The sequence below is a fragment of the Podarcis filfolensis genome, assembly GCF_964270895.1.
Source record: "Podarcis filfolensis genome assembly, chromosome: 13".
Lineage (NCBI taxonomy): Eukaryota > Metazoa > Chordata > Lepidosauria > Squamata > Lacertidae > Podarcis > Podarcis filfolensis.
In genome coordinates, this window is record NC_139615.1 from 8,794,940 (window position 1) to 8,815,063 (window position 20,124).

The following is a 20,124-nucleotide window of genomic DNA, read 5'->3' on the forward strand; positions in this document are numbered from 1 at the left end:
TTTGAGAATAAGTTTAATAAAGACATAGGGATACAGACAGTTTAGGATGCAAGTCAAGCTTACATAAGAAGTTATTCCATAAAAAGAAAAGAAAGAGTCCAGAGAAACTACAAAAAGTTTCTGTGCGGTTAGATGAAAAGAAAAAGAACGGGAACAATTTCCAATTAAGAAAAATATAACTTAGCAAATTAAGATGTTGCAGAGACAGTTATCTATGCTAACAATGCAGGAGAGAGAAATAAAACTGAATATGCCCCTGTTCTTCTAACTGATATGTATGTGAAATAGTTGTCCATCATGCAAATTAGCATGACTGTGGCAATGAAGACAAATTCCTCAATGCTGTCTCTTCATTATCTGCTCCCTGCTGTTAAGTTCAGGCCTCAGCAAAATGATGTAGCACTTAGGGAAAAAGATGCATCCCAGTAGCACAGCACTGGATGTCAAGATGGAGAAGATCTCCACAGCCACCATGCCTTTCCCTCTGGTGCTCAGGTAAGTTGGAACAAAGGACAACCAAACACTGCAAAATGCTAACATGCTGAATGTAATGAACTTTGCTTCATTAAAACTGTCAGGTAACTTGCGGGCCAGGAAGGCCGCAATGAAGCTGCTGATGGCTAGGAGACCCATGTAGCCCAGGACACAATAGAACATGGTGACAGACCCTTCATTACACTGTACAATGATTTCTTCATTCACTGAATGCATGTCTAAATCAGGGAATGGGGGAAAGGTTAAGAGCCACACTGTGCAAAAGCCCAATTGAACAAGTGAACAGTAAACAGCAATTGAATAGGATACTTTCTTCCCCACCCATTTCTTCACTCTTGATCCTGGTTTTGTGGCCATGAATGCTAGAGAAACAATAGTGGTCTTGGCCAACATGCAAGAAACAGCCACTGAGAAAATGATAACAAATGTTGGTTGTCGGAGAAGGCAGGACACATTCCCAGGTTGGCCGATGAATAACAAAGAGGAGAGGAAGCAGAGCAGGAGGGAGAGCAGGAGAATGTAGGTGAGGTCCCGGTTGTTTGCTTTTACAATGGGGGTATCTTTATGCTTAATGAAGGTAGCAAACACTAAGGTTGTGATGAAAGAAAAAGAAGCCGTAACTGAAGCTAAGCCTTTCCCTAAAGGTTCTTTGTAAGACAAAAAATGTATGATTTTCGGGTGGCACTGATTTCTATTCTTGCTTGGATACTGATCTTCTGGGCATTGGAAACAGTCTTCCATATCTGAAAAATGGGTTGGGGTGGGGGAGATTCAACTTACTGACCATTCATTGAATACAGAAAATTATTTTTACCTTTTGTTTTGGCAAGATGACATGACCTACCCATTTGGTTTGAAATCTTCCCCTCTGGACATGGAGCACAATCATAGCAGCAAAATTTTTCACCCTCCTTTCTTTTCTTCTGATGACCAGGATGGCAACATTCATTACACACAGAAACGGGAACCACCTGTCCATATAAATTTTTGTTTTTTTGTTTTTTAAAAGAATTAGTTATATTGAAAAAATATATTTCTCAGTTACTGATGAAGTATCATAACAATAGAGACAGCCGTGCAGCACATTCAAATGAAACACAATAATCTATTATATGATCTATGGTTTTTTTATTTTATTTTAAATAATTCGTTATATTGAAAAGATATATTTCTCATTTACTGACGAAGTATCATAGCAACTGAGGTAGCCTTGCAGCACATTCAAATGAAACAAAATAATATATGTTATATAGGTGCAGGATGTTTGTGCCTGTGTAACTTGTTTGATTTATGGTATACGTATAAAAGGAATACGAAGATGGAGACTTAATGGATCTCTGTTAAATGTTTAGGAAGTAGTTCAAGGAGCCAAGAAGACGTTAGATGAATTTTTTTGAATTTAATAACAATCAAGGTACCGACATCAAAGTGATTTGGGACACCTGCAAGGCAGTGATTAGGGGTTACTTTATACAGCAAAATTCTTTTCAAAGAAAAGAAAAAAAGCAGAATTATTAGAGGAAAAGAAAGAAAGAAAAGGAACTTATTAAAAAAAAAGTGAGCAATGAGATAATAAAACAAGAAATAAAATTACTACAATCTGACTGCTCATCTATGTTAGAACAAGAAATTGAATGGAACCTGAAAATCTTGAAACACAGCAATTTTGAATTTGCCAATAAACTGGATAAGTTTCTTGCTTGGCAACTTAAAAAAAGGCGGAGTGAAAAATTAATTAACAGATTTAGAATTGGAGAGAGAGTGACAGATGACCCAAAAATGATTATACAAAATTTTGTGAAATACTATAAAGAGCTATATAAAAAGGAATTAGAAAACCCAGAAGAAATAGAACAATATTTAAATCAACATAAAATTCCCAGCACCACACAAGATAAAGACGTTAAACACCCCTGTTTCAATGATGGAAATTCAAAACCGGGGAAAATGCCAGGTCCAAATGGAATCCCAGTGGAGTATTTCAAAAAATAGAAGAGACATTGGCAACACCCTGAAAAGAAGTAATGAATGATATTTGTAACAGAGGGAAGGTATCAGAATCATGGACTGAAGCCTATGTCACACTGCTACCAAAACAGGGAAGTGATCTAGAATTAGCGTCTAATTATAGATCAATATCTCTGTTGAATTGCAATTACAAACCTTTCACTGGTATTCTAGCAGATAGGTTAAAACACGTTAAAAAAGAAATAATACACCCAAACCAAGCTGGATTCCTACCAGGAAGGCAAATTTAAAACAACACCAGTAATATTGTCAATATATTGGAATATCTAGGATTTAAGAATGAAAAACAGGCAGCTGTAATGCTAATAGATGCAAAGAAGGCAATAGACAATGGTTCCTGGTGTTTTATGAAAAGGCAAATTAAATTAATGGAATTTGGAGAAAGGTTCAAAAGGGGAATAGAGGCAATTTATCATCACCCAAGGGCAAGGCTGGTAATAAATAATGATGTCATGGAAAATATCAAGATTATGAAAGGGACTAGGCAAGGATGTCCTCTGTCACCTCTGTTATTCATATTAGTGTTGGAAACTCTAATGAAAACTTTGGGAAAAAAGGAAAGAATAAAAGGAGTTGTGATAGGAGAAAAAGCATATAAAGTAAGAGCCTATGCAGACGACTAGATAGTAACAACAGAAGATCCGAAAGAAAGTATCCCATTAGCTATAGAATTGATTAATAAATATGGTAAACTAGCAGGATTTAAAATAAACTACAAAAAAACACAACTTGTTGGTTAAAAACATGAGAGATGAGGAGTAGAAGGATCTACAGGAAATTACGGGTTTGGAGATCAAGAACAAAGCAAAATATTTGGGAATCTGGATATCTACAAAATGTATTAATAATTACACCAAAACCTGGAATGAGATAAACAAAAATTTAGAAATTTGGAATACTTCATCTCTCCCTCTGGGGCAGAATCTCAGCAGTTAAAATGAATATTTTACCTAAAATGATCTTCCTATTCCAGACCATCCCAATTTTAGGGGTCATGGAATATTTTCAAAATTAGAGGAAAGACATCACTAGATTCATTTGGAATGGGAAAAAGCCGAGAATTAAACATCAGTTACATATAGACCAGAGGGAGAGAGGAGGGTTCACTCTTCCCGATTTGGAATTATATCATGTGGCTGCCGGGTTGGTATGGATTAAAGACTGGATCATACTAAAACATACGGACATGCTGGATCTGGAGGGTTTCGATAACTGCTTTGGTTGGCACGTGTATCTGGTGTATGAGAAGGTGAAGGCACACAAGGGATTTTTGAACCACATAATAAGAAAATCACTTTATAAAATATGGGCCAAATATAAAGCATTATTAGAACCTAAGATTCCCCAGTCAATGTCACCCACAGAAGCCCTGGTGGTAAAAAAGAAGAACACGAAAGGAGACTGGGCGACATACAGGATGTTGTTAGAAAAAAACAATAATAAATTCAACTTAAAGAAATTCGAAGAAATTAGGATATACCTGATGGACTGGTTGCAATATTATTAAATAAATGAGAGATTAAGTTTGGATAGAAAGAAGGGATTTGAGAATGAAACATCTAAATTTGAAAAAGAATTAATACAAGCAAAAACACTCCTTACGTCATAGTTCAATACAATGGGTTCTCCAAAATAAATGTAGAATCAATACCTCATTAAAATATCTGTGCCACACAATTTTATCCTCACTAATGGTAATCACTTTCCTATCAGCAGCATATGGAGCAACACTTCCAACTTCTATTCTCTGAAAGGAATTGTTGGGGAAGGTGACCAGGTTCATGATATCAAATCCACCGCTTATTTCCCATTGATCATTAAAGGAAATGGTTTCTCCAGCAGAGTTGTTAAAAGAGATGTCATGAAGAAACACGTGGAGCTATTTGAAAAGAGGGAAAGAAATCAAACCAGAATAACAGCATGCTGAAGATTTCAGAATGGCCGTCCTTTCAAGTTTCATTCATAGAAAGGAAATGTAAACCACATTTTCAAAACAAGAACATGTATAATATTCTCATTATTTATCCAAGCAGAACAAAAATTAATGTATTCTCAACCTGTACCAAACTGTTCACTAAACTACAAAGCATTTATTGGGGAAACATTACCTGCCAAGGCTGCAGAGACTGAAGTTCGACACTGTTACCAACTACCTTTGGTTTATATTTGGATCTAGCCAAGTCCATGGCGTGCAAAGCATGGGCCAAAGCATAAACAGCATTATAGATACTGTAGCTGTGCCCAGTCATGTGAATTTCAAAAAGACCTGCAGGGAGATTCTCCAGCCTCTCCTCTCCAGTACAAGTGTCATCATCCATCACAGGCATACCTGGATCTGGAAAGGAACAATCAAATGCTTGTTCCCAGAAATTTTGGAGGAAACCATCTCTTTCCGTCCTGGTAGGGATTTTATTCTGAAGAAATTTCCTGAAACCCGGAACCTCTTTTGTGTGAATAGCAAATAAAATGGCACCCTGGAACATCTGAAAATCCCATCCTCTTAAAGAACCGGCTAATATAAAATCTGTCTGGGTTGTCACAATCCACACCTTTCCAAATAATGGGTTTTCTGTATTTCCTGAATATTCTGAATGTATAAAAACTCTCAGCCGCAAAATGATTAAAGATTCTCCATACATGATAATTGTACCAGCTTTTTGATCTTGGAAGGATACATCAACTGGACTTTTATTAAAAAATTGATTTATGAAATCCTCCATATGAGCTTCTTGTGGGATTCTTTTGGTGAAGGCTGAACAGATTCCATGTCTGGAAAACAATGGCTCCAGGATCTTTAGGAATTGCTCTCCACTGTTATCATCCACAACAAAGAGCCCAACCCAGGTCCATCTAAAATGCTGAAGTAACCATATAATTCCCATATACTGAAGGTCTTCGTTTGGGACCATTCGGTAAAAAGGGGAAACTTCTATTATTTCCGTCTCATCTATGGTAAATGAGCCATATGAAAGCTGTAAGAAAACATACAGAAACTGCAAAAATAAGTTAGTAGTCTAATGTTTTCATTAGGGTCTTTTCTGGTGTTTTATTATATTTGAAATACAAGCAAATTCAATGTCACTAGTTCTTTATTCTGAACCACAACATTATTCCAAGTTGTAAATACAGAAAAATATGACATTACCACCAGCCCCCATGTACATATCCTACCTGTGGTATCTTATATAGAGCTAAGACATCCATCAAATGGAAAGAAGTGTCAGAGCCCAGTCCTCCAATGACTGCTAGGAGGTTTTTCTCTGTGGCACATTTGTAGTTTGGAAAAAACCTATGTGACTTGAAGATCAGATCCAGTGTGGAACGATAGGTCATCCTTGCATCATAATAGGTGTCACAGATGTGGAAACCAAGTGTCATGTTAGGCAGTATTTTGGGATTCTTGTTGAGCTCATTTATGGCAAACACCAGGGCCAGAACATGCTGGTAAAACTTGGTAATGACTCTGCCAATAATATTACTTTCATTAATTCAGAAGATGAGTCTACAATGCAGGAATAGTTTATGCTACAAACCTCGTAGTTCCTGTATCTAACTGAACTGCGTTTATTTACAGCAAAAGCTAAGGGAAATCCATCCTGCTAGAATTTTCTCACCAGACTGAGAATAGAATTATTTTTCTAATTCAGAATATGTACCTACAATGTGTGAAGCTGTTGCTGTATAATCCCACTAATCTAAATGAGCAATTGAATTTTACAGGAGTGGAAATAGGTTTCCAATTGCTTCTGATTCCCTACAGCCAATTGTTACGATTTCCCCAGCCAACGTTTATTTATATTGTGTTACATATAACATAACTTAACAGATTTGGCTAACACGATCCTTACTGTGGAATATCAAAGAGATTCTGGGAAGGATGCTCCTTGAACAGAATTTCATGGAAGAAGTAAATGATCTGAGAAGTAATCCCACCAATGACGAGACCCCCTGGCTCGTACCATTCATGTGGTGTAGGTAGGGGATCACCTGTGTGATATTTCATGAGACCTACTTTGGACACAGTAGAAGACAGAAGAAGAAGCAAGATTGTTTTTCCTAACATGCTTTCCTCAAAGCTTCTCTCTAACTATAAGCTGCCTAGCACCTGTTCCTTAGAAATAGCTTTAACAAAGCAGTAGTATAAAAGTGTCAGAGATCTCCTTGCTTACCTCTTGCATTTAATCCCAACTTCCCATGTCACAGGTGTTCATTTATAATAACTTTCAGACTTGCTTGCTGACAGTTTTCTCCTACCCTTTTGAAAATCTCTGGAGCTTTGACCACATGAGCAAATGATAGTGCTGTGGAGAACTGTGTGTGGGGAAATTACTCTCTCAGTGTTTTGATAATAATTGACCCTTCTGGTAGGCAGCATGTTGGATCTTGTCTTCCATTTCTGAGCAGAAGTCTTCTCTGGTCCCTAAGCAGATAAGATATGGGACCTTGCCTGACTGAACAAGAAGTTTTTCATATAAATCAGAAGTGCAATTTACACCTCATCTATGGCTAAATATTACATTTAATCATTTCTGTACGTATGATTTCCCTCATACTGTACTGAAATAAGCATATATTTGTTTTTAACTGTATGTGAATTGATGTTCTTTAGTCTCTATATAATAAAATAGGTAAAGGTAAAGGTAAAGGGACCCCTGACCATATAATAAAGTAGTATTCTTTAAAATCCAAAATGTTAATGGCCATGTGAGGAATTGATCTCTGTCTATTTATGCATTCCCACTTTTGCCCCAAACTGATTTTTGCTACAGGACTGCGGTAGATATGTAGCCGTGTGAATGCACTCCAATCTTAAGTTTTAACGCTGTAAATTTCTTTTTATGTTGTAACCTGCTACATATTATGTTGTATGATTTTAGATGAAAGTTTCCTTTTCTTATCTGTTGTCTGTTGTAAAGACTTTTGGCATATATACAATTAAACTGATTGACCGATTAAAATGGTGAATGTTGGGGTGGGAGTTAATATCCAAGGTGATAAAACTTTGGTTGTAGACATATATGCACCAAATGAAGAGAAATCTATATTTTATGAAGGACTTATGGATAGGTTGATGGACTTTTCATATGAAAATTGATGCCTTATGGGAAACTGGAATGGATACAGGACACAGATTTTCAGAGAAAGTCTCCTCCTCTTCTGGATCTGATCATTCAGATTCAAACCAGCCCCTAACACATGACATGTTCAACTTCTGAGGCGTATTTGAAAACTAAACTAAACATTTAGTTCTGGGTTGACGGCATTTGAAAACTGAAATGTTCATCAAGGGATACGTTCAAAAACCAAGGTAGTACTGTATTTTGCAAGCAATTTTTCGTAACATAATGAATCTTGTTTTAGTACCAAGTTTGAAACACAACAGGTCTTTTCATGAGACATGTTGCAGGTGTTTGGTGAGGTATTTGGTTTGTTTCTGCGCCTCCTAGGCAATTACCTATATTCTGCATTTTAAAAAGTTTTTTCCCCTCTTTTTTAAGGGAGCAAGGGTTGTCTGACCTTAAATAGAGAACTGCAAGAGATGTTAATGGAGAATCAGTACCATATTTGGTGTAACAGGTATATGACCCTGGACAGTTAAGTTCAATTGAATTTGACTACTGGGTATGGTCCTCATCTCCACTTTCAGGCCAAGGGAGCCGGCGTTTGTTCACAGACAGCTTCCTAGAACATGTGACCTGCCTGAGTAAACCACTTCTGGTGCAACGGAACACTGTGAGGGAAACAAGAGTGCACAGAAACACTGCTTACCTTTCTGTCATAGCGGCACTTACTTATCTACTGATGCAGGTATGTTGGGGCAAAGCCATGGGAGCTCGCCCCATCGCACACATACCCTATTTTTTCCCCTGAAATCATTTTTATTTGATATTACAAATGTAAATTAACCACAATAGAAAAAACATATCCATAAAATGAGATTTCTCTGAATCTCAGGACTTCCCCCCATCCCCTCATGGGTCGTATTGTCAACATTTCCAACTGCATATTATTTCATAGTCAATTTTTTGTATCTATACATATTGTCCATAGTATTTCTTACATTACGAGTGAGATTAAAATCCTGCTAATGTTTTCATCTTCTTACAGTTGTCTCCTAAATAAGTTATGAACATTTCCCATTATTTCTTGATTTTCTTGTCTTCTTTGTCTATGAGTTTTCCAGTCAGTTTTGCCATTTCAGTGTAGTCTTACAGCTTAGTTTGCCATTCCTCTCTAGTAGGTAAACCACAAACCCTCTGGAGCTTTATGATTGCAAAGTCAACATATTAGTTGTACAACATAAAAAAACCTGAAAATAATTGTTCTTGCATTTGAAACCAAAAAACATCATCCCATGTGGTGCCAAATTCCTCAATGTTGTCTCCTCATTATCTGCTCCCTGCTGTTCAGTTCAGGCCTCAGCAAAATGATGTAGCACTTAGGGAAAAAGATGCATCCCAGTAACACAGCACTGGACGTCAGGATGGAGAAGATCTCCACAGCCACCATGCCTTTCCCTCTGGTGCTCAGGTAAGTTGGAACAAAGGACAACCAAACACTGCAAAATGCCAACATGCTGAAAGTGATGAACTTTGCTTCATTAAAACTGTCAGGTAACTTGCGGGCCAGGAAGGCCACAATGAAGCTGCTGATAGCCAGGAGACCCATGTAGCCCAGGACACAATAGAACATGGTGACAGACCCTTCATTACACTGTACAATGATTTCTTCATTCACTGAATGCATGTCTAAATCAGGGAATGGGGGAAAGGTTGAGAGCCACACCGTGCAAAAGCAAAATTGAAGCAGTGAACAACAAACAGCAAATGAATAAGATACTTTCTTCCCCATCCACTTCTTCACTCTTGATCCTGGTTTTGTGGCCATGAATGCTAGAGAAACAATAGTGGTCTTGGCCAACATGCAAGAAACAGCCACTGAGAAAATGATTCCAAATGTTGGTTGTCGGAGAAGGCAGGTCACATTCCCAGGTTGGCCAATGAATAGCAAAGAGGAGAGGAAGCAGAGCAGGAGGGAGACCAGGAGAATGTAGGTGAGGTCCCGGTTGTTTGCTTTTACAATGGGGGTATCTTTATGCTTAATGAAGGTAGCAAACACTAAGGTTGTGATGAAAGAAAAAGAAGCCGTAACTGAAGCTATGCCTTTCCCTAAAGGTTCTTCGTAAGACAAAAAATTTATGATTTTGGGGTTGCATTGACTTCTGTTCTTGCTTGGATACTGATCTTCTGGGCATTGGAAACAGTCTTCCATATCTGTAAAAGGGGTTGAGGTGGGGGAATTCCAAATTAGTGGCAATTCATTGGATATAGCAAAATATTTTCAGCCTTTGTTATGGCAAGATGACATGACCTACCAGTTTGGTTTGAAATCTTCCCCTCTGGACATGGAGCACAATCATAGCAGCAAAATTTTTCACCCTCCTTCCTTTTCTTCTGATGACCTGGGTGGCAATATTCATTACACACAGAAAGGGGAACAACCTGTGCATATACATTTTTTTTAATAGAATTAGTTATATTGAAAAGATATATTTCTCACTTACTGATGAAGTATCATAACAATAGAGAAAGCCGTGCAGCACATTCAAATGAAATGAAATCATCAATGATATATAGATGCAGGATGTTTGTACCAGAGTAATTTTTTTTATTTACAGTAATAAGTATTCTGTTTCCCCTCTGCCATTGGTTTATGTGAACTTGTAATTATCATGGCAGATCTCATAGACGTGCCTGTAGGTAAGTTGCCTGAAAATGTTCAGAAGAATACATGCAGGAATGACAAAATCATGATGAATGTAGTACAGTTTGAAGCTTTTGTTCTTATCACGATTGTCATCAAGGTGACCTTAAATGTCAGAGGATGTTACTATGATCTGGCAGAACTTGAATAGCCAATATTTCTGTAAAAATCCTCCCCATTCATTCCTGATTCTACTTTATTCCAGCCTGCCATGACTGAGTGTGTCTTTACTAGTAGTAGAATTGCCTTAATGCCCCTTTTGAACTTCCAACACAAAGAGTTGTTCTTGTTTGATTCCAGTGGTCTTGCTAATGTGGTTTGATTTTATAGTATGCACTGATTATTTTTCTATGATATCTTGTAAACCACTTAGAGACTATTGTAATTAAGTGGAATATGAATTGTTTTTTAAAGAGCAGAAACAAAGAAGACCTCACACTGGTGTCAGATAGTAACTCAGACCATTGAGACAGTAATGTTGAAATATTGTTGAATTTGAAAGGACCCTAAGAGACCATATGGGTCATCTAGTACAATCCAATTTCTGCTGAAGTGATATGGTGGTGTACATTTCATTGTTGAGATACTGCATTACAAGAGCAAAGAAATGGGACAAAGGAGGCAGACAGGCAAGCCAGCTCACGAAGATAATGTTGTCAGGAAGACACAATCTTTGTGTAATGGTGTGTGCCAATCCGAACATTTTATATGGTTTATTATGGTAGATTATGACATCCATGTAGTTGGCATAATGTGATGTACAGAAAGACACCCTTTGTGAAATGTAATGATAATGCCATTAGTCTTAATGTCAAATGGAGCCCAGAAGACATGACAGCATAATACCCACCCACCCAAGAGTGATGGAGGGGAAAGAGTCTCAACATGGTCATAGATCCCTCACAGCTCCTTCCCAAGCTGGACAAGTGCTAACTAGCGTTTAGGGAGGACATTGAAGTTTAAATGACCCTGCCAGAGCCCTCACACCTCCTTCCCATAGCTGGGCAAGTGCTTACTGGGAGACTCCTCTGCTTTGTGCCCAGTGTGAGAGGAACTGTTTGTGCTGCCCTGAAACCTCCTCTGGTTTCTGAATGTGAAAGGAAAAATTGAATTCACTCTAGAGTATCAAGCGCCATTGCAACATCAAGTAATGGAGAAAATATGCTCCTTATATCTTAGTTCAATACAATGGGCTCTCCAAGAAAGACCCAGAATCCATACCTCATTAAAATATCTGTGCCATACAATTTTATTCTCACTAATGGTAATTCCTTTCCTATCAGCAACATGTGGAGCAACACTTCCAACTTTTACTCTCTGAAAGGAATTGTTGGGAAAGGTGACCAGGTTCATGATGTCAAATCCACCGCTTATTTCCCATTGATCATTAAAGGAAATGGTTTCTCCAGCTGAATTGTTAAATGAGATGCCTTGAAGAAAGTGGTGGAGCTATTTCAAAAGTAAAAGGAAAGAAATCAAGACAAAATAGCAGCATGCTGAAGATTTCAGAATGCCATTCATTGCAAATTTCAGTTTTGGAACGAAATGTAAGCCCAATTTTTGAAATGAGAAAGATGTTGAATATCTTCCTTATTTATTCAAGGAGGACAAAAAATAATGTATTCTTACCATGTAGCCATCAGTCATTAAAATAAGAAGAGTTTGTTGACAAGAAATTACCTGCCAAGGCTGCAGAGACTGAAGTTTGACACTGTTACTAACTGCCTTTGATTTATGTTTGGATCCTGCAAAGTCCATGGCATGCAAAGCATGAGCCAAAGCATAAACAGCATTATAGATACTGTAGCTGTGTCCAGTCATGTGCATTTCAAAAAGACCTGCAGGGAGATTTTCTGGCCTCTCCTCTCCAGTACATGTGTCATCATCCATCACAGGCATACCTGGATCTGAAAATAAACAATCAAATGCTTGCTCCCAGAAATTTTGGAGGAAACCATCTCTTTCCGTCCTGGTAGGTTTTATATTTTGAAGAAATTCCCTGAAACCTTGGACCTCTTTTGTGTGAATAGCAAATAAAATGGCACCCTGGAACATCTGGAAATCCCATCCTCTTGTACCACCAGTTAATATAAAATCTGTCTGGGTTGTCACAATCCACACCTTTCCAAATAATGGTTTTTTTGTATTTCCTGAATCTTGTGAATGCATAAAAGTTCTCAGCCGTAAAATTCTTAAAGATTCTCCATACATGATAACTGTACTAGCTTTACAATCTGGGAAAGATATATGAATATCACTGGAATCATAAAACTGATTTATTAAATCCTCCATAAGATTTCCTTTGGGGATTCTTTTGGTGAAAGCTGAACAGATTCCATGTCTGAAAATCAATGGCTCCAGTATTTTTAGGAATTGCTCTCCACTGTTATCATCCACAACAAAGAGCCCAACCCAGGTCCACCTAAAATGCTGAAGTAACCATATAATTCCCATATACTGAAGGTTTTCGTTTGGGACCATGCGGTAAACGGAGGGAATTTCCACTATTTTGGTCTCGTCTATGGTAAATGAGCCATATGTAAGCTGTAAGAAAACACAGATAAGAGGTAAATATTTAGAGGTACTCTAAATATTTCAGAAGGCACTCATTAGGAACTTCTGCAGGACAAAATTTATTTTTCAAAAGAATTTTTGACGTTGAGAGATAGGAAATTTCTCAAGTTATGGAAACGTTCCTTATGTCAGCATCGCTCTTGAGCCAGTGCCACCGACTGGATTCATCCACTTCAGCCCCGACTGGGCCAGGCGAGCTGGGGTAGCACTTCCAGAGACCACCTTCTGCACAGGAACAGGTCTAAGTGCTGTGGACTCACAACTCAGAGTTGTGAGCACCAAATTCACTCCGAAGACAGTCGTTGCACAGCAGAGTACAGCAGAGCGTAAACCACTCGGAGAACAGCTCTGTAGAATAACTACTTTTATTCTATCTACCACTATCATGCAAATTATATACAGAGCTAAATGGAGAAGCTGAACTGCACTGTGTCTGCAGCTGCTCTTAGCAGCAACCTTATCAACACAGAGATAACACACTCTCTCTCTAACAATCTCTCTCTCTAACACTCAGTCTCTCTCTTTGAGATGAGGCTGGAGCGGAATAAGTAGTGAGCAGAAACCTCCCCCCCTCCTCTCTGGAGAATCAGCAGAGAACATCAGCAGATTCTTGGAATGGGAGGGGTGAAATCTCCTCACCTTACATATGAAAATACAAAAATACACTATATCATCAACTCTTTCTGCTTAACCATCACATTATTCCAAGTTGTAAAATCAGAAAGATATAATATTATCACCAGCAGCCATGCACATATCCTACCTGTGGTATCTTATATAGACCTAAGACATCCATCAAATGGAAAGAAGTGTCAGAGCTAAGTCCTCCAATGACAGCTAATACGTTTTTCTCTGTGGCACATTTGTAGTTCGGGAGAAACCTATGTGACTTGAAGATCAGATCCAGTGTGGTGCGAAAGGTCATCCTTGCATCATAATAGGTGTCAGAGATGTGGAAACCAAGTGTCACATTAGGTAGTATTTTGGGATTCTTGTTGATTTCATTTATGGCAAACACCAAGGCTAGAACATGCTGGTAGAACTTGGTAACAACACTGTCAGTAGTATTACTATCATTAATTCAGAAGAAGAGTCTGAAATGCATGAATTCTTTATGGTGCAAAACTAGTCATACCTGTGCGTTACTGAGTTGAGTTTATTTACAGCAAAAGCCAAGGGATGTACATATTACCAGAACTTGGTCACTATCCTGACAATAGACATTTTTATCTAATTCCAATGATGTATCTACAATTCGTGAAACTGTTATGCTGTAATCCCACTAATCTACATGAGCACTTGAATTTCACAGGACTGGGGATATATTTTACATTTGTTCCTGAATCCCCAAAGTCAAGTATCGTCCTTCTTGCCAGCCAAACCTTTGTCTATGTTTTGTCATATATAACATGGATTTTTAAAAAATCTGTAATGCATAGTGCCTTGTCATGTCCTGAGAAAAATATATCAAGATATTTAATCTCTCTTTCCAGTGCACAAGAAATAAACATAGAGGTTACTTCTTAATGTTTTATAACTCCCCATTAAAAAATAATTACAGCAACCATATTTTCCTCTAAATACATGCAATTTAAACTGTTCAGATAAGAGTATCCTTACTGTGGGATGTCAAAGAGGTTCTGATTAGGATGCTCCTTGAACAAAACTTCATGGAAAAAGTAAAAGAACTGAGAAGTAATCTGACCAATGAGGAGACCACCTGGCTGGTACCATTCATGTGGTATAGGCAGGGGAACACCTGTGAGACATTTCATGGGACCTACTTTGGGCACAATGGAAGACAAAAGAAGAAGAAGAAATGTTTTTCCTAACATGCTTTCCTCAAAGCTTCTTTCTAAATATAAGCTGCCCTGCACCCATTTCCTTACATAGAGCTTATAAAAGGCAACAACAAAAAAATGTCAGAGACAGCCTTGCTTGCCTCTTGCATTTAATCCCAACTTCCCATAGCACACGTGTTCATTTATAATCTCTTTCAGACTTGCTTGCTGACTGTTTTCTCCTACCCTTTTGAAAGTCTCTGGAGCTTTGACCACCTGAGCAAATGATAGTGCTGTAGGTAATTGTGTGTTTATGAGGGGAAATTAACATTTTATACCCCTTTTTTGGCATCAAGCAGAACTAAGAAATCAAAGGGAAAGGCTGTGTTGAGAATGTGTGTAGTGTTTTATGCAAAACACCAGAACACACAACTTTGATATAATTTCTTATAAATATACAGCGGTACCTCGGGTTAAGAACTTAATTCGTTTTGGAGGTCCTTTCTTAACCTGAAACTGTTCTTAACCTGAAGCACCACTTTAGCTAATGGGTCCTCCCGTTGCTGCCACCACACGGTTTCTGTTCTCATCCTGAAGCAAAGTTCTTAACCCGAGGTACTATTTCTGGGTTAGCGGAGTCTGTAACATGAAGTGTTTGTAACCTGAAGCATCTGTAACCTAAGTTACCACTGTATCCTTTATTTTAGGCTTCCTTAAAATGTTGCCATTACATCATGTAAAATCTCATTGCCACTTTTTTATAGAGCATGGGTAGGGAAACTAAGGTCTGGATCTGGTCCAATCGCCTTCTAATTCCAGCCCACGTGTTTTTACATGAGTAGAATGTGTCCTTTTATTTAAAATGCATCTCTGGGTTATTTAGGGGGCCTGCCTGGTGTTTTTACATGAGTAGAATGTGTGCTTTTATTTAAAATGCATCTCTAGGTTATTTGAGGGGCATAGGAATTTGTTCATTATTTCTTTTTCAAAATATAGTCTGGCCCCCCACAAGGTCTGAGGGACAATGGACTAGCCCCCTGCTGAAAGTGGCAATCTTTGTTCCTCCCAGTTCTCATTTTCCCATCAGAGTGGTGTTTTGGCCTATCAGGTACATCAGGGTGAACAATGTCCAATGGGGCCATTGTGTGCATGTCATGTTCATATACAGTGGTACCTTGGGTTACATACGCTTCAGGTTACATATGCTTCAGTTTACAGACTCCGCTAACCCAGAAATAATACATTGGGTTAAGAACTTTGCTTCAGGATGAGAACAGAAATCCTGTTCCAGTGGCGCGGCAGCTGTTAGGAGGCCAAAATAGCTAAAGTGGTGCTTCAGGTTAAGAACAGTTTCAAGTTAAGAACGGACCTCCGGAATGAATTAAGTACTTAACCTGAGGTGCCACTGTACCCAAGCAGCATGCAGTGAAGGTGGAGGAGATTTCTTGATGCATGATGACAGCATGTGGTTGGCAGGAGGCTTAGGCAATGGGTGAGTTGAAACACTCCCATTAAGCCACCTCACCATCCCAGCCTCATTGGTTTTGGTTTCCATAGTTATTATATTTTAATAAATACAACCTGTTGCACATCCTTCTTGTCTTGGGTTTTCTTTTTTTTTAAATAATAATAATACTATTTATTAAAATTTCAAAAGAGATTACAAAAGTAATAAAGAGATAGAAAAAAGAAAACAGAAAACAAAAGATACAAAATACAGAGGAAATAAAAATAATTAAAAATAAATCCATCTTTCCATGTCTTGCCTTTCATTTACTTGTTTCCCTGACCTCCTCACACCTCCCTTTTTTGTATTCTAGTTCGAATGGTTAATTCAGCAAATCCTTTCCCTCTTTGTTTTTATCTTAATTCTTTATCTTAACATATTATAACTTTATATTTTCATCTATTAACAATCCATTTTTACATACTCCTTTTTAACATTGTTGCTAAAACCGCTTCATTTCATTCCGACATCATTTTAGCATTCCTTAATTTTACAATGTTTCTGTAGATAATCTTTAAATTTCTTCCAATCTTCTTCCACCGACTCTTCTCCCTGGTCTCGGATTCTGCCAGTCATTTCCGCCAATTCCATATAGTCTATCACTTTCATCTGCCATTCTTCCAAGGTGGGTAGATCTTGTGTCTTCCAGTACTTTGCAATGAATATTCTTGCTGCTGTTGTAGCGTACATAAAAAAAATTCTATCCTTCTTTAACACCAATTGGCCGACCATGCCCAGGAGAAAGGCCTCTGGTTTCTTCAAGAAGGTATATTTAAATACCTTTTTCATTTCATTATATATCATCTCCCAGAAAGCCTTAATCCTTGGGCATGTCCACCAAGGGTGAAAGAATGTGCCTTCATTATCTTTATATTTCCAACATTTATTATCAGGCAAATGGTAGATTTTTGCAAGCTTGACTGGGGTCATGTACCACCTGTATATCATTTTCATAATATTTTCTCTTAAGGCATTACATGCCGTAAATTTCATACCTGTGGTCCACAACTGTTCCCAGTCAGCAAACATAATGTTATGTCCAACACCTTGTGCCCATTTAATCATAGCAGATTTAACCGTTTCATCCTGAGTATTCCATTTCAACAGCAAGTTATACATTCTTGATAGTATCTTAGTTTTGGGGTTTAACAGTTCTGTTTCCAATTTTGATTTTTCCACCTGGAAGCCAATTTTTTTGTCCAGATTGTAAGCCTCCCTTATTTGATAATAATGAAGCCAGTCTCGCACTTTATCTTTTAGTTTCTCAAAACTCTGCAATTTCAATTTGTCTCCTTCTTGTTCCAAAATCTCCCAATATTTCGGCCATTTGGCCTCCATATTGAGCTTTTTCTGAGCCTTCGCTTCCATCGGTGATAACCATCTTGGGGTTTTGTTTTCAAGTAAATCTTTATATCTTATCCAGACATTAAACAATGCTTTCCTGACAATATGGTTTTTAAATGCTTTGTGTGCTTTAACCTTGTCATACCACAGATATGCATGCCACCCAAAAACGTTATTAAAGCCTTCTAAATCCAAAATGTCTGTGTTCTCAAGAAGCAGCCATTCTTTCAGCCGGCAAAATGCTGCTGATTCATAATAGAGTTTAAGGTCTGGCAGGGCAAATCCACCTCTTTCCTTTACATCGGTTAGTATTTTAAATTTTATTCTGGGCTTCTTGCCCTGCCAGACAAATCTAGAAATGTCTCTCTGCCACTTCTTGAAACAGTCCATTTTGTCCAAAATTTGCAATGATTGAAACAAAAATAACATTCTTGGCAATACATTCATCTTTATAACAGCAATTCGACCTAGCAAGGAAAGCTTCAGATTTGACCATATTTCTAGATCCTTTTTCACTTCTGACCAACATTTCTCATAATTATCTTTAAATAAATTTAAGTTCTTAGCGGTCATATTAACCCCCAGGTATTTTACTTTCTTAACCAGTGTTAAAACTGTCTCCTTCTGAAACCTCTCTTTCTCAATCGGTGTTAAATTTTTCTCAAGAACCTTCGTTTTTAACTTGTTCAACTTAAATCCTGCCACTTGACCAAATTCTTGAATCAGTTCCAATACTCTTTTAGTACTAGATTCTGGCTCCTGTAGTGTCAGTACTAAGTCATCTGCAAAAGCTTTCAATTTGTACTGTTTGGCTCCGACCTGTATACCTTTAATCAGATGGTCCCTTCTAATCATATTTAGCAAAACCTCCAGGACCGAAATAAAAAGCAATGGGGAAATTGGGCAGCCTTGTCGTGTCCCTTTCTCTATCTTGAGTTCCTCTGTCACCACATTGTTAACAATTAGTTTAGCCTTTTGTTCTGAATAAATTGCACCTATACCATTTTCAAAGCCTTGACCAACCCCCATCCCCTGAAGATTTTTCTTCATAAAACTCCAAGAGATATTATCAAAAGCTTTCTCCGCATCTACAAAGATTAAGACTGCTTTAGTATTAATATTCACTTGCAGTTTTCCCAAAATGTTAATTATATTTCTCGTGTTATCAGACAAGTGTCTGCCCGGGAGAAAGCCAGCTTGGTCTTTATGTATCTCTTCCACTAATACTTTTTTTAATCTTTTAGCCAAAATATCTGCAAAAATTTTATAATCCACGTTAAGCAGGGATATGGGGCGGTAGTTCTTAAGTTGTGTCTTTTCAGACTCAGTTATCGGTATAAGTGTAATATAGGCTTCCTTCCACGACTCTGGCGCTTTTTTCCCCTCCAAAATTTCATTACAAACCTCCTTTAGTGGTTGAATTATCCAATCTTTCAAGGATCTATAGTATTTTGAGGTTAAACCATCCGGCCCTGGAGATTTGCCCAACTGCATATTCTGGATGGCACCTTCTACCTCCTGTTCTGTTATTTTATAGTTCAACATTAACTTGTTTTCTTGAGAGATTTTTTGTAGTCCATTTGTTTTTAAGAATTGGTCTATATCAATCTCTTTCTGTGGCCCTTGTGTATATAACTGTTTAAAGTACCTCTGGAAACATTTTCTAATTTCCACTGGATTCTGTATATTCTTTCCTTCCACTTCCAAATTACTAATGGTGTTAAGTTTTTGTCTTTTTTTCATTTGCCAAGCTAACAGTTTCCCACATTTATTAGCCGATTCAAATGTCCTTTGTCTCATCTGTTTCATTTTCCATTCTATTTCCTGATTCATCATTTTCATATATTGGACTTGGTATAACTTTATTTCTCTCAGAATCTCTTGTGACTTTGGTTTCGCTCTCAGTTTCTTCTCACCCTCTTTTATTTTCTCCAAAATTTTGTCTTTTTTCTCATTTTGAGTTCTCTTCTTTATTTCATTCTGTTGAATTAGAAACCCCCTCATAACCGCTTTGCTTGTGTCCCAGATTACTCTTTTTTCAATGGTAGTGTTCATATTTATCTCAAAATAGTCTCTCAAGGTTTTTTGGGCCTTCTTGGTAACCTCTTCGTCTCTGAACAAGGTGTCATTCATCCTCCATCTGAAGGAACCAGTTGGTGTTAGTTTCATCTCCATTTTCACAGCATTATGGTCGGAGCAAGTTTTAGGGCAAATTTCCACTTTTCGAATCTTAGGAGCCAGTCCTCTAGTTATCCAGATTTGGTCAATTCTTGTCCATGTCATTTTGGCTTCAGAGAAGAAAGTTCCCTCTCTACCCAAGGGATTCTTTGTTCTCCAAATGTCAATTAAGTCCATATTGTCAGTCATCTCAAAAAAAGTTTTTGGTAGTCTGCCATCCTTGGTGACTACCTGTCTCTGTGCCTTGTCCATATTTGTAGATACCACTCCATTCATATCTCCCATCACGATAATGTTGTAATCCATATAGTCCAGCAATGTCTCATGTAACTTTATAAAAAATTCAGATTTCCCCTCATTTGGTGCAGAAACTCCTACTATCAAAAATTTCTCTCCTTGTGTTTGAATTTCAATTGCCACGAATCTTCCTTGGTCATCTTTAAAAATAAATTT

General features: G+C 37.8%; 2 protein-coding genes across 2 annotated transcripts; both read right to left on the minus strand.

The window, feature by feature from the left end:
- Window positions 1-336: 336 nt before the first annotated feature.
- On the minus strand, window positions 337-1,236 carry LOC310748509 (vomeronasal type-2 receptor 26-like; the record flags this gene model as incomplete). The annotated part of the gene is made up of 1 exon (XM_083584339.1): window positions 337-1,236. The coding sequence occupies one exon, from the start codon at window positions 1,234-1,236 to the stop codon at window positions 337-339; it is 900 nt and encodes a 299-aa protein (XP_083440465.1).
- Window positions 1,237-6,367: 5,131 nt separating this feature from the next.
- Window positions 6,368-13,712, minus strand: LOC310748510 (vomeronasal type-2 receptor 26-like; the record flags this gene model as incomplete). The annotated part of the gene is made up of 5 exons (XM_083584340.1): window positions 13,625-13,712; window positions 11,968-12,194; window positions 9,899-10,025; window positions 9,132-9,797; window positions 6,368-6,531 (listed from the first exon to the last, which is right to left on the minus strand). The coding sequence occupies exons 2-5, from the start codon at window positions 12,184-12,186 to the stop codon at window positions 6,368-6,370; spliced, it is 1,176 nt and encodes a 391-aa protein (XP_083440466.1). The 5' UTR covers window positions 12,187-12,194; window positions 13,625-13,712.
- Window positions 13,713-20,124: the final 6,412 nt, after the last annotated feature.